This window comes from Thunnus maccoyii, chromosome 14 (assembly GCF_910596095.1).
Source record: "Thunnus maccoyii chromosome 14, fThuMac1.1, whole genome shotgun sequence".
In the NCBI taxonomy this organism is placed as follows: domain Eukaryota; kingdom Metazoa; phylum Chordata; class Actinopteri; order Scombriformes; family Scombridae; genus Thunnus; species Thunnus maccoyii.
This window is the reverse complement of record NC_056546.1, coordinates 5,188,002-5,201,484: the sequence shown is the minus strand read 5'-3', so window position 1 is coordinate 5,201,484 and position 13,483 is coordinate 5,188,002. Positions and strand designations below refer to the sequence as shown.

The 13,483-nt window shown below is 39.1% G+C and overlaps 1 protein-coding gene across 1 annotated transcript; it reads right to left on the bottom strand.

Annotated features, from left to right (window-relative positions):
- Positions 1-1,600: 1,600 nt before the first annotated feature.
- si:dkey-22n8.3 (citron rho-interacting kinase) lies at positions 1,601-12,207 on the bottom strand. The gene is made up of 8 exons (XM_042434362.1): positions 11,670-12,207; positions 10,676-10,775; positions 9,626-9,721; positions 5,783-8,572; positions 4,474-4,644; positions 4,179-4,239; positions 3,107-3,231; positions 1,601-1,857 (listed from the first exon to the last, which is right to left on the bottom strand). The coding sequence occupies exons 1-8, from the start codon at positions 11,712-11,714 to the stop codon at positions 1,829-1,831; spliced, it is 3,417 nt and encodes a 1,138-aa protein (XP_042290296.1). The 5' UTR covers positions 11,715-12,207; the 3' UTR covers positions 1,601-1,828.
- Positions 12,208-13,483: the final 1,276 nt, after the last annotated feature.

The following is a 13,483-nucleotide window of genomic DNA, read 5'->3' as shown; positions in this document are numbered from 1 at the left end:
GACCAAATAATGCATTCCTCCAGAGTGACATAAAACTTCAATCAATATTTTCAGTAATGAAAGCTCTAAGGTTTTGCCAGAAATACTTCACAGCTGGGCAGTGTCAAAATAAGTGCACAACAGTTTCTGGACATCCAAAACAGAAACTACAGTTCACATCAATGTCTCTCTTACATCTTTTAACATAGTTTTTAGCTGGATAGAATTTATGAATGACTTTAAAAGAAATTTCCTTAACTTTACTGGTGATTAAGTATCTATTAGGTAGAAGCTAGACCTTCTTCTGTACCATCATCTTCCAGATCATCAACACAGCTGGAACTGAATGAATGACAACTCTATTTTATTTTGTTCTATTCAATTCTATTGCTCCACTTGACACAGCCGAATTGCTTTAGAAAACCTAGTATGTTAAGTTATTGTTCAATTAGTGTTTTCCATTCGTTATATATATTATCATGTATATTACTGACTCAGAAAATACACACAGGAAACACAGAAAATACAGAATTCTGACAATTATTTAACAAACAAACAAGTCCTCCCATTTCTAACCCTGTCCAAACCAATTTACAGATTTGAACCAACACTTTCACTCTCAACCAATATCCTTCAATTCTCACTGTACTTACATCTTACAGCACAGGTAACATGCAACATTTATACTTTAGAGCAGCCCTGACAGAAAAAGAAGACAACATATATTAACTTAAATCAAAGAAGAGGAAAAAATAGGAGAAAAGGAAGATGAAAAGGGTGGTCTTGGATTGATTTTTATAGCGACATTAAGTACTTTTTCATTGGTGCCCATGTTTCAGCGTATTCTATGTCATTATTTTGCAGTTTAAAGGCTCCTTTTTCTAACTTAATGATTTCTATTGCTTCAGTGGTTCATTCTTTCTGAGTTGGCATATTTAAAGCAATCCAGTTCTTCATGATTACCTTCTTTGTGATCATACATAGCGAGAGAAGGACATTTTTCTTCTTTGAAGATACTCTGCTGAAGTTATGTAAATCTCCCAGTATACATAATGGTGGTGTGAGTATTAGCGTGGAACACAGCTGAATTGTTTTATAAAACCTATTACATGAATTTATTGTTTAATCAGAATTGTTAAAAAACGGACAAACATAAAGAAATGTTATAATTTTTTGCTGTTTTAAGGATGGAGTCTGGTGCTGCACTCAGTTTTTGTATATACTGATACTGTCTGTGTGTGTATGTGTGTGGTTGTGACTCACACCATCTCTATCACAGAGTCGTGACTGAGGGGGGATTTGACTTGGCAAAGATTGCTTCCATCAACACACACACACACACACACACACACATGCACAAACACAGCCGTCAGTGATGGAGAGAAAGTGTGCATGTAGATACAAATATAGCAAACAAAATGCAGCTAAGAGAGGGAGAGTCAGGCACAGAAAACAGAGAGCGGATAGAGATAAATGGAGCCAAATAGAGAGATATTGAACTCACAGCTCCACCTGCTGTTCACTGAGCCCTCGACCGCTCTATGACGTGCTTTAATTGCAGGTCACACACACACACACAACCAAACACACACGTCCTGAACATCAGAGAACACAAGACGTATTCTGTTCAAAGTGCCAATTTAATAAAATAAAATCATTTCTATCATTATTGCACAGTTCAGACACACAGCTGGGGGTACACTTTCTCTTTATTCTACCAGCAGATCATCCAAAACACACTTGATATGCTTCCTCCTCCTCCTCTCTCTCATTCTCTCTGTTCTGCAGTGGATGAAGAATTGAAATGAGGATGGAGGAGAAAGTCTGAGGAAGAGTAGTAGGAGGTGGATCATTTGGAGTCCTTATCCATCGTGGGCTCTAGAGAGAAAACAGCAGAAGTTAATGCACATTTGGGAATATATTTTTTTGTTTTACTGTGTCTCTGCACACAATCCAATGCGTCAGTGCAGTGAAAATACAGATTAATCAACTGCACTGTGTTATAGAGCTGAGACATCATGTTCCAGAGGTAAAAATACAATTCATAATCTCCGTAGGAAATTAGATTAGTCGCCGCAGCGTATTGGAAAACACTACCCGCTAAACCAAAAGCAAGTTCATCGATCAGGCTCATCATGTTACCATGGAGATATTAGCTACTCCATAGTTGTGTGATTGTAACCAGCTCTGTTTCTAGGGGTCAGACGAGGCCGGCGGTATTTGAGCGAGATCAATACAGGATTTTTAAGGCCAATACCAAACAATATTTAAGAGTTTAAAAACCAGATAATATTCACACAAACATGGTTATAATTAATATTGGTTATAATGATTGTGACAAAAATAGGGCCGTTTTGCAGTTAAGGACATTTTGCAGTTGAAAAATAAACCTGTCAGGGCTCTCTGGTGGATAAATGATGTTAATGGAAAAAACATTTGTTATTTACTAAAATATATCTTTGGCATTTCTGTGCAAGTATGCAAATTTCATGTTATTTATCGACATAAATGTAAATCACAATAAATCTGTGATAAGCTAAAAATCTGCAGATAATATCAACTAAGGGTGCAACTAGTGATTATTTTCATTATTGATTAATCTGTCAATTATTTTCTCAATTAATCAAATTGGTTATTTGATCCATAATATGTCAAAAAATGATGAAAAATATTGATCACTGTTTGTCTTGTTTTGTCTCAACCCACAGTTACAACCAAAGAGATTCAGTTTACTGTCATAGAAACCAGAAAATATTCATATTTGAGAAGCTGGAATCAGAGAATTTGGACATTTTCTTCTTAAAAAATGACTCAATGTGATTAATTGATTATCAGAATAGTTGGCAATTAATCTAATAGCTGACAACTAATTGATTAATCGACTAATCACCTGGGCACTAATGGTTTCTGATGATGACTGATAAGTTCATCTTGTCAGCATGGATGCTGTAAATGTATATTTATTCTCTATGACGTGAATCATCACCTCATAATAGCTGGTTAGTTAAATGTGTTCTAGAGGGATTTTCTAATATAACTAATGAGATGTTTACTTCCTGCCACTGATCCCGCTCTGTTTACAAAGACGTGTACTGAATCGTCTCTCTTCCCTCCGTCTTTCTCTCACCGGTGAAGGTGAACTGAGGGAAGCTGCTCAGATCTCCTCCTCCATAAAGTCTCTGGAGTTTAGCTGTCTCCTCTGACAGGGACTTCTCATAATCTGGCTCCATCTCCACTGGCTCTCCACTCAACCTGAGAGGAGAGGAGGAGGAGAGGAGGAGGAGAGAAAAGTGGAAATGGTTGTTTTTGCACATTTCATCACATCACAGTTTCTCTCTTATATTCTAACTCAAACTTTGTCTTTCTCTCATCGTGAGCTACTTTATGAACAAATTTTTGCAAACTCTACCTGGACCTTTTTTTTCACAATTATACATGAGCAGACAGATGATGTGATGTTGTAAAATACAGTGAAACTCCTCCGGTTGAAATTCCAACATGTGTATAAATGGAATACAATTGATGCCATTATGCTCACTATTTATATTCAGATAATCACTAAATACTATTAACATAGCAATTTCTTATTTAGTCTGATTAATATTTGAAAATGGCACGTCTGGTTATGTTTATTCCTTTATGTATTTAACCTTTATATAACAGGGAAGTCTCATTATATCCTTTATGAGAGAAACTTAGCCAAAAGTGTGACATTGAATAATGAACATGTGAATACTCAAAGTCACATGTGAACAAACAGAGTAAATTAAGAATATTCAAATAGAGCACAACAGAAAAGATTGCCTATTTAAACCAGCTCCATCCCATATAAAGTATTTTTATATGATGTCTGATATGATGGTGATGACCGAAGTAAATGAGATTCATTTTGGAAACAGCAGCTCAATTTTAAATCTCTTTCTGTTACTAACAGCCTTCAGAGCCTTTTATCATTCAAAACTTACAAATTTGACTCAAGGCCATCAATGGAATAGTTCAACAATTTTGGGAAATGTGTTGTCTTTTGAGTTAAATGAGAAGATCTGTGAATATTCCTTTAAACAGCCGAAGCCATCTAGATTAAATCACCCTGATTTGGTTGTTCAGGACTTAGTGAAGTAGTTTTCCTATTCAATTTTAATAGGCTGTGTGTGTTTTTTTTAATAAGAAACTTCTTTTTTTCTCTCTCTCTACTGTACCTGCGCATGTTGTTATACTCTCTGATCTTCTCCAGGAAGAGTCTCTGGACTGGATCCAAATCTGAAGAACAAACATACATAAACAGATCTGTTGAAACTAAACCTAACGCCACATGTTTTTGAACTTTAAATGTTTTTATTAAATGATTTATTCCTAAAAGATCCACCGGTTTAAGGTTACAAAAGCACTTGGATACAGTTAAGGAAAGATTTTGGTATAATGTGATCATAATTCCTCTGAATACTGAGCTGACTGTGTATGTGTGTCTGCCTGTGAGTGAGTGAGTGTCTTTACCTGCATGTGTTCCTGTACCTTCCTGAATCTCCAAATCTTCAGGCTTTGCTCCATCTTCCTGCTCCTCCTTTTCCTGTCCCAGCAGCACCTCCTTCTGAGCAGGGGGAGCTGGGAGATCATCAGTCTCTGCAGCCACCGTGTCAGCGACCCCTGACCTCGTGGCAACTGTTGCTGTGGTAACAACCGTAGAAACAGGAACAAGAGCTGATTTCACTTCTAAAGCATCTGCCGCTTCTCCAAGAACTTCGGCTTTGGTTAAAATCTCCAGCTCTGTGCAGCTTTACAAAGTATTCTTCTGCTCTTATCTCAGTTTAAATAAGCACACCTATTTTCTTAAGTGTAAGTTTATTGGCTTTGTAAGTACCACTTTCATGTCTGTGCATTAACTATGGAGCTAGACCTATGAGATTTAGCATAAAGACTGGAAACAGGGGGAAACATCTCGTCTGGGTCTCTCCAAAGTTCAAAAATCTCTCTACAAGCACCTCTTAAATTCACAAGTTACCATGTTTTATTTCATTTCTTTTATCGGCACATGAATAGAAATGTAAAAACAACAATTTATGATTTTATGGCGAGTAACATGCTAACACAATTTCTTGACAAATATCAGTTTGCCCAGAACAATTATGCTTTTTTTGCCATACCTACTGCAGGGCCTAGTAAAAGGGCAAAACATCATTTAACATGAATGCTGGGCTTCCAGAGGATTGTTCACCCAACTTTTGGCACATTTACTGTGTATTGATAACTGGGCCAGAGCCAAGCTAGCTGTCTCAACTTCCCAGTTGAGTAAACATTCCTATGGAAGCCAAGCATTCCTGTTTGGCGGGCATCAGCTGTGACGTCATAAATCGACTCTGCCTCTTGACAGGTGACACCGTTCTTGAGTGCTGATCTAACTTTCCTTTAAGCTGCCTTTCAATCCTTCTCTCACCCAAGCAAAGAGCAGAAACTCGTCAGCTTAACCCGGACTTATACCTGCATTGTATCTGCTCAGGGTAAACTGCTGGCTTGATAGGCAGTATCATCTTAATGCTGCCATCCTTACTTATCTAGCTCCACCAGTCTTACAAATAGTTAAATCAGAACTGTCTTTGACTTGGCACACCTTCATAGCAAATCCTACCCTCATCTGAGCTTGGTGGCAACTTCAGAGTGGTAACAACCTTGTCATCTAACTCTCAGCAAGAAAGCAAATGAACGTATTTTCCCACACTATTCATTTTGTTGTATCTACTACCACCTCCTCCTTGCCTTTGCTTCTCCTAAATGTCTCTACAGCACCACTAACAGGAGTCTCACTCACCATCCAGAATATTCTCTCTCACAACCTCCTGACCAGTCTGGCTTTCTCTTCGGCCCGCTACATGCCCAGGAACAGAAAAAAGCAGCTCCTCCATCAGCGCGTCTGTCTGCAGAGCTTCAGAAAGAGCATCAGCTTCAGGCAGAGACAGAGACTCAATCGTTAGAGCCTCGGTCATCTCTTCAGACGCTGCACCGTCTTCTACCTCCACCTTCTTCTCTCCAGCAAGTATCTCAGCTTCCTCCTCCAGAAAAGCTGTGGTTTCCTTTAGAGACTCGCTCTCTAGAGCTCTCAAGGAGGCCTCAATTTCCGCCAATGTCACAGACTCGAGACTCATGGCCTCCACGACACTCCCGTCCTGCTCTCTGGACTGTTTTTCTGCTTCCTGAATGATCGCTTCATCCTGTTTCTTGTCAATGAGTACAGCGTCAGGTGGTTGCTTCAGTCCTTGCTCAGAACCAAACATGGACTCCAGGATAACAGATGTTTCAGTTTCTAACGCATCCGTGGCTTCAGAGATAGAATCTAGTGTCAAAATTTCAGCCTGTATTGTGTCCTCGAAATCAGCAACATCCTTTCTTTTTATTTCAACCTCCATATTCTCCTCTTTTGCAAGTACATCAGCTTCAGGCAGAGACAGAGACTCAACCGTTAGAGCCTCGGTCATCTCTTCAGACGCTGCACCGTCTTCTACCTCCACCTTCTTCTCTCCAGCAAGTATCTCAGCTTCCTCCTCCAGAAAAGCCGAGGTTTCCTTCAGAGACTCGCTCTCTAGAGCTCCCAAGGAGGCCTCAACTTCTGCCAACGTCACAGACTCGAGACTCATGGCCTCCACGACACTCCCGTCCTGCTCTCTGGGCTCTTTTTCTGTTTTGTGAATGATCGCTTCATCCTGTTTCTTGCCAGCGAGTAAAGTGTCAGGCGGCTGCCTCAGTCCTTGCTCAGAACCAAACATGGACTCCAGAATAACAGATGTCTCAGCTTCTAACGCGTCCGTGGCTTCAGAGATAGAATCTAGTGTCAAAATTTCAGTTTCTATTGTGCCTTCAAAATCAGCAACATCCTCTCTTTCCGTCTCAACCATCATTTTCTCCTCTTTTGCAAGTACATCAGCTTCGTTCTCAAGCGCATCCTTCATTTCTTGCAGAACTTTATATTCAAGGCTTCCAACTTCAGCTTTTACGTCTGCCAACGTTATTGATTCCAGTGTCATGGCTTCCTCTTTGCTCAGCTTCTCCTCTTCCACGTGCAACAAGTTTCCGTTTGCTCCTACAGGAGGTTCAGGAGCTGTGGCATGAAAATCTGAACTTGTTGTTACCCCAGTTGAAGTGTTGGAGAGCACAGCAGGAACATGACAGAGAAGCTCTTTCACCAACATGCCGGTTTCACCTTCTAACTCTTGAAGATCTTCAGACAGAGATTCCCAATTTGAAAGAACTTTAGTTAAAATTTCTCTTTCAGCTTCGGCTGAATTCTCGGTTTCAACTGCAGCTTTGTATTCGGCTACGACCCCCGTCTGGACCAACAGCTCCTGGAGGCGTTTTTCAGCTTTCTCATCAAGAACGGATTTCGTTTGCAGGAGCTCATCGGTTTTTAAAGACTCCAACAAAGCCTTCACTAGATTTAAAGTTACAGACTCTAAATTCATTTCTTCAGCCGCGTTCACTCCCTCTTCAACAGCAGCATTTCCTGAAGATGATTCTACTGTAGATTCTACTGTAGATTCAATTTCATTTTTCAAAGGCAAGGCGGCAGATTCTTGTACAATTTGGATTAAGGCAGCGTGTGAGAGGCTGTCAGCTGCTGTATTTGCTCCAGTTTCTACTGTAGGCTCTGCTGGACCTTCAGCAACAGCAGCTCTATTCTCTAGAGGAGGTCTACTGGCCTCTACTGATGATTCAACTGTAGTTTCTATTAAGGGTTCTACTTTGGTAGTCTGCATGAAGTCAACCACTCCTGAGTCTGTGCTGTTGGATCGTACTTCTTCAGCTGGAGCATCTACTGTTGCATCTTCTGTGCTTTCAGCTGCTCTATTCTCCAAAGGAGATTTACTGGCCTCTATTGTTGATTCTACTGTAGTTTCTATTAGGGGTTCTTCTTTGGCAGTGTGTGAGAGATTAACGGGAGCTGAGTCTGTGCTGTTGGTTTGTAGTGCTTGAGCTACTGTTTCTGTTTCAGCATCTATTGTAGGCTCGACTGTACTTTCAGCGACAGCAGCTCTACTCTCCAGTATTCCCAGAGCAGAGGTGCTGGTCTCTACTGATGGTTCTATTGTAGTTTCTATTAAGGGTTCTACTGTGGCAGTGTGTAAAAGGTTAATCCCTCCTGATTCTGTGCTTTTGGTTTGTACTTCTTCAGCCAGAACTTCTACTGGAACTTCAGCAACTGTAGCTGTACTCTCCTGTGTTTCTAGAGCAGAGGTGCTGGCCTCTACTGATGTAGTTTCTATTAAGGGTTCTACTGTGGCAGTTTGTGAGGCGTCAACAAGTCTTAAGTCGATGCTTTTAGGCCGTACCTCTTCAGCTGCGGCATCTACTGTAGGCTCTACTCGTCCGTCAACGACAGACTGCTGAGGTGTTTCAGAGGAGGTGTTTGTTGGAGAAGCTGGTTCTGGTTGTGTGGAATGCGTTGCAGTTTTAAAAGTGGCTGTATTCTTCTCAGGAAGACTAGAAGCAGCAGGAAAGACAGACGCTGATGCTGTCTTTGACAAAGGAGGAACACTTGAGGTGGAGACCTTCGTGGAGGAGGAGTCAGGAGGTTTGGTAGGTGTGGAGGAGGCTTGGGCAGGTCGAGCTGTAGGATGAAGGAGAGAGGAAGAAGAGGAGAGGAGAATAAAAGAGGATGCGAAGGAGACAGAGAGGGAGTAGAGGTATAAGTAAAACCACTCAGCAGAAACATAATACAACAAAAGTCTGTTGATTCATAACTGTCCTTCAGGCGAGAACGTGTTCTGTCTTCACTTCACTTCACTTTAGAGTTGGTTGTTTTCAGTACAGCATAAAAAAAGAAATGCTCAGTGCACAACATATAGGCAGACAGAACATATTGCACAATAAACAATAATCACAGTATTCCTGGACAACAAGGAGATTGCATGTAACAAAATGCAAGATGCAGGATTTCAAGATTAAGAGGCAGTCCTTATTGCATCAGCAAAAAACTGTTCTTAAACTGGTTGTTGTGATGGACAAAGACCTGAACATGTAAAACTGTTCCCCTTTAACCTTTAGTACTTGATTGTTGCACTACTTCCTTGTTATTTCTTATGCATTTATCTACTTCCAGTCATTTCTTACTTTAATAATTAAAAAAGCAACTTCCTTCTAGCTCTTTCTCATTGCATTTGTACCTGGTCAGCGACTGGAGAATTTATACCACGGCTCTTTTTGAGCCACTGTCCTCTAGTACTTGATTGTCTTCCCTCGCTTGTAAATAATGGATAAAAGTGTCTGCCGAATGACAAAAATGTAATGTATAAAGAAGACCTGTAGTGCCTCCCAGAGGACAGAGGCTGAAACAGAGAGTGAGCAGCATGTGCTTTCCAAACTGCTGCGTGATTCCTATAATCTGCTCTAATCTAACACAGAGTGTCTGAAAAAGTGACATCAAGCAGGTGTGATGAAGGACAGCGTTGGTAAATTCGGCTTGCAAATGCCCAGAATTAATCCTCTTAATTGTGATTTCCAGACTACTTTCAGAAAAAAATGTTATTCTGTAAAAACCAAAAAAAACCATCTCTCTCTACAGCTGCCTCTGCCTCATGCTGAGGTCAGTGATTTTCCTAAAACCGCAAACTTTATTCTGACACCCTGCTCTAAAAGAACAACATCCTGAATGTACTTGTACCTTTACCAGCAGGAGACACTTTGCCCGGCCTCTTCTGAGTGTAGAGTTGCTCCAAGAGTTTAGGGATATCCACTGCTGGCTGAGGTTTTGCTTTCTCTGCCAGTAAAAAAGAATAAATGCTGAGAATGAAAGCTTAGATAAATGAACTTTGAGCAGTATGAACAGGAGGAAGGATTACAGTGAGGAAAACCTCTTTCACTGTTCATATGGACACCTGACGGATGTTTTGTGAACCTATCCTTTATTGTGACAAAGTACCTTGATTTGTCAGGTATTTATTTATCTGGATTAGCAAAAAAAAAAAAACTACGGCAGTGTATTTCTACAGTATATTCAGAAAAAGTTCCTTGTTAATAAGAAAATGTATTTCCATATTTGTTAAAATGATAAAGTTTTCTTACAGTAGTAGATGCCTTTACTATGAAAAACAGACCAAAACAAAGCAAACCAACCACAGGATTTTTATAACAAATATTTGATTGTACAATTCAAAATGTAAATTACTTTTAAATGCACCTTCTGCACTTAAAGCTGTTTAAATAGTGTTTTGTAACAGTGAGTGAAATGCAGTGACCACATCTCCTTTGGAATATTACGATAAAGGCTTCTTCATTCTGTTTCTACCTGTCTGTAATTATCCAGTTATAGTTCTGACTAATGATATCATAATGAATCATTTCTTCATGAGTTCTTTTCGAACACCAGAGAAGCAAATCAGCACATAAAACAGACAGACCGTAAAAAAAACAGACATTCCTGCTCGATTGTTTTATCCATCCATCCATTTTCATCAATTTATTTGCTACATCTCAATATACTGTATACCAATATCAGAGTATAAAACTACATATATGAAGTATTCTATCCATATAGCTCACTCCTAGCACAAATGTTTTGTTTCCAACGTGGCAGTATATCTGTTCTCACAACTAGTTGCGACAATTACTCTTTTGGGTTTTTTAGGAGAAACAAAATAAAATGAATAAAAATATGAACAGATCACACAGGACAAGAAAACAGACAGACAGATAAACAGGTGTGTTGTCTTACTGAAGTGTGTTATGCGTGGTTGTTTTCTGTCTGATGGTTTGGAGCTGAACAGAGCAGTTTGCGGCCTCCATACGAGTCTGCACAACTCCCTGTGAATACACTGAACACACACACACACAAACTTAAATAGTTAGTTTTTCAGAAATTCAATACACTAAAAGAGGTTTTCCTCGCTGTAATCATTCCTCCGGTTCATACTGGCTATTAAAAGATCCCCTTCAAATGTGCTTTCAATGTGTCCACACAGTCATTTAGTGCAAAACTGCATTTAAAAGTTGATGTGAAGCTTATCTGAGGCTTCAGCAGTCTGAGTTAATCACATCAAGTGGATATCTGCCACATTTACAGTCTTTCTACCATCTAATTCCCTCTTTGTGTTTCCTCGGACAGTGTTTCCCTGTTGAGCTGCGGTGGAAGAATAGTAACAAAAAGAGGGACTTTGACACTAAAAAGACTGAAACGTTGAAAGATATCTACTTGATTTGACTCATTTGGACGATATGAAGCTTCATATTAGCTTCAGATAAACTTTTAAATACATTTTTGCACAGAAGGAGGACTGTGGATTTTGTCCCCCATCACTTACACTGTTAAGTACATTATGATCTAATTATGGTCGGTATGAACAGGAGGAATGATTACAGCAAGAAAAAACATGTTTCAATGTTTATTTGGGCTCCTGACTGTTGTTTTAAGACAGACTTGAAAAATTGTGAACCTGTCCTTAAATGTCTGATGGTTACAACTTTTTCAGTTGCATCATTTTACAGAAACACATGGTTTGAGTGTGAAAAAAAAGCAATGAATGCAACAATAACTTTAAATGCATTGATAATGCTCACCATAAATATACAATATATAAAATACTATATACATATGTTTTTATGTGGAGGTAGATTAATCTAATTGTAAAGTCGAGTATTCATAGTTTAATACTTGGAGTCATTAAAGTCCGACTGTGAACTGCAGTTAGAAAAGTAAGAAATGTACTTACTCTCACACATAATCCTGGTCCTCTTCCGAACAATGCAGCAGCCATGATAGTTTGAATAAAAAAGATATATTTATATAACTATAACCTGGCTAGAAAAAACAATTTGGTGCGTTCAGGTACCGTCCAGTCGCGCTGGAAAAGTACTAAATGTCCCGAGTCTCTGTCTCCTCCACCATGGCACTATTACTCTGTTTTTTTATCACTTTGGACAAACGAGGATTATTCTGAATGGCGATAAAAATGCACTAAATTCTCACACAACAAATTAACTGCAATAACGTTGCACAAAATCCAAACGCAGCACTCCACGTGTGTCGATCTGATCGGATTAACGTTAAATCGACGGTTTATCGTTCGTTCGTTCGTTTGTTTGTTTGTTTGTTTGTTTATTTATAATCTAGCGAGCTGAGATGTTTGAGTTTGTTGAGTTGAGTTTAGAGCATCATAGCTTGATAAAGCTGCTTTAAAGCCCCTAAACCGACCGGCTGTAATCAGCTGTCAAAGTAAACAGAAACACAACAGTGTTTCCGGCCAGTAACTTCAAATAAAAGCTTCTCCAGCGGTGGAAGACGTACTCACATCCTTTACTTCAGTAAAAGTACCAATACAACATGTAAAAACACTCCATTACAATCAAAAGTCCTGCATGAAAAACCATACTTAAGTAAAAGTACATTAGTATTATGAGCTTGATGTAGTTAAAGTATTGCAGTAAAGGTACATTAGTATTATGAGCTTGATGTAGTTAAAGTATTGCAGTAAAAGTAGTGGTTTGGTCCCTCTGACTGATATATTATTATATATGACATCATTAGATTATTAATAGTGAAGCATCAGTGTTAGAGCAGCATGTTACTGTTGTAGCTGCTGGAGGTGGAGCTAGTTTCAACTACTTTATATACAGTTAGCTAGTTTAGTCCACTGGTTTCCAACCTAGGGGTCAGGGCCCCTCCAAAGGGTCAGCAGATAAATCTGAAGGGTCGTGAGATGATTAATGGGAGAGGAAAGAAGAAAAAACAAAGTTCTGATACACAAATCTGTTTTCAGTTTTTGGACTTTTTCTCTGATCTAAATATTGGATCATTTGAACATTTATTGAAATGAAAGCATGTGAGAAGTTTAGAGGGAAAAATCACTATTTGGTGGAGCTGTTAACAACTCATAGACATGTGAAATGTGACCCCGACTACACACTGCTTTTTGTAAGACGTCAAAAGCCAAAAAGGTTGGAAACCACTGGTTTCATCTTTAACAGTGTTGGATTTTAAAAGCTTGTTATATTATCCATTGTGTCAAGTCTTCATCTGAAAAGTAACTAAAGCTGTCAAATAAATGTAGTAGAGTAGAAAGTACAATATTTCCCTCTGAAATGTAGTTCTGTAATTTACATTTAAGAGTATATATTTTTTTTTATTTCACCCTTTAAGGTGTCGCTATAAACATTTTTTTCTTAAGACCAGTTTCAGAGTGTTCATAGAGAGAAAATGGCACATAGCTCTTCTTTAATTAGGGGATAGCCGGTGTTGTTGAATGAGTTGTGTGCGTCTTTACGCACGGTGGGAATACTTGGATTAAGACGTACCGTAGTTGGGTGCTGATAGCTTACCTATGCGTTCAACATAAGCTTTGTTATGGCGAAGAAATTGATGCCAAGTTAATGTTGATTTTGTAGTTTAGTCCTTAATTGCCAGTGTACAACAGGTGCACTTCGTAGCTCTTTGCATCCGCGCGTAAGAACACGTGGGTACGTAAAACATGCCTCTCATAATTAGGCCTATGATTTTAAAGAATGTACCGTGATGTAACCCCATAAA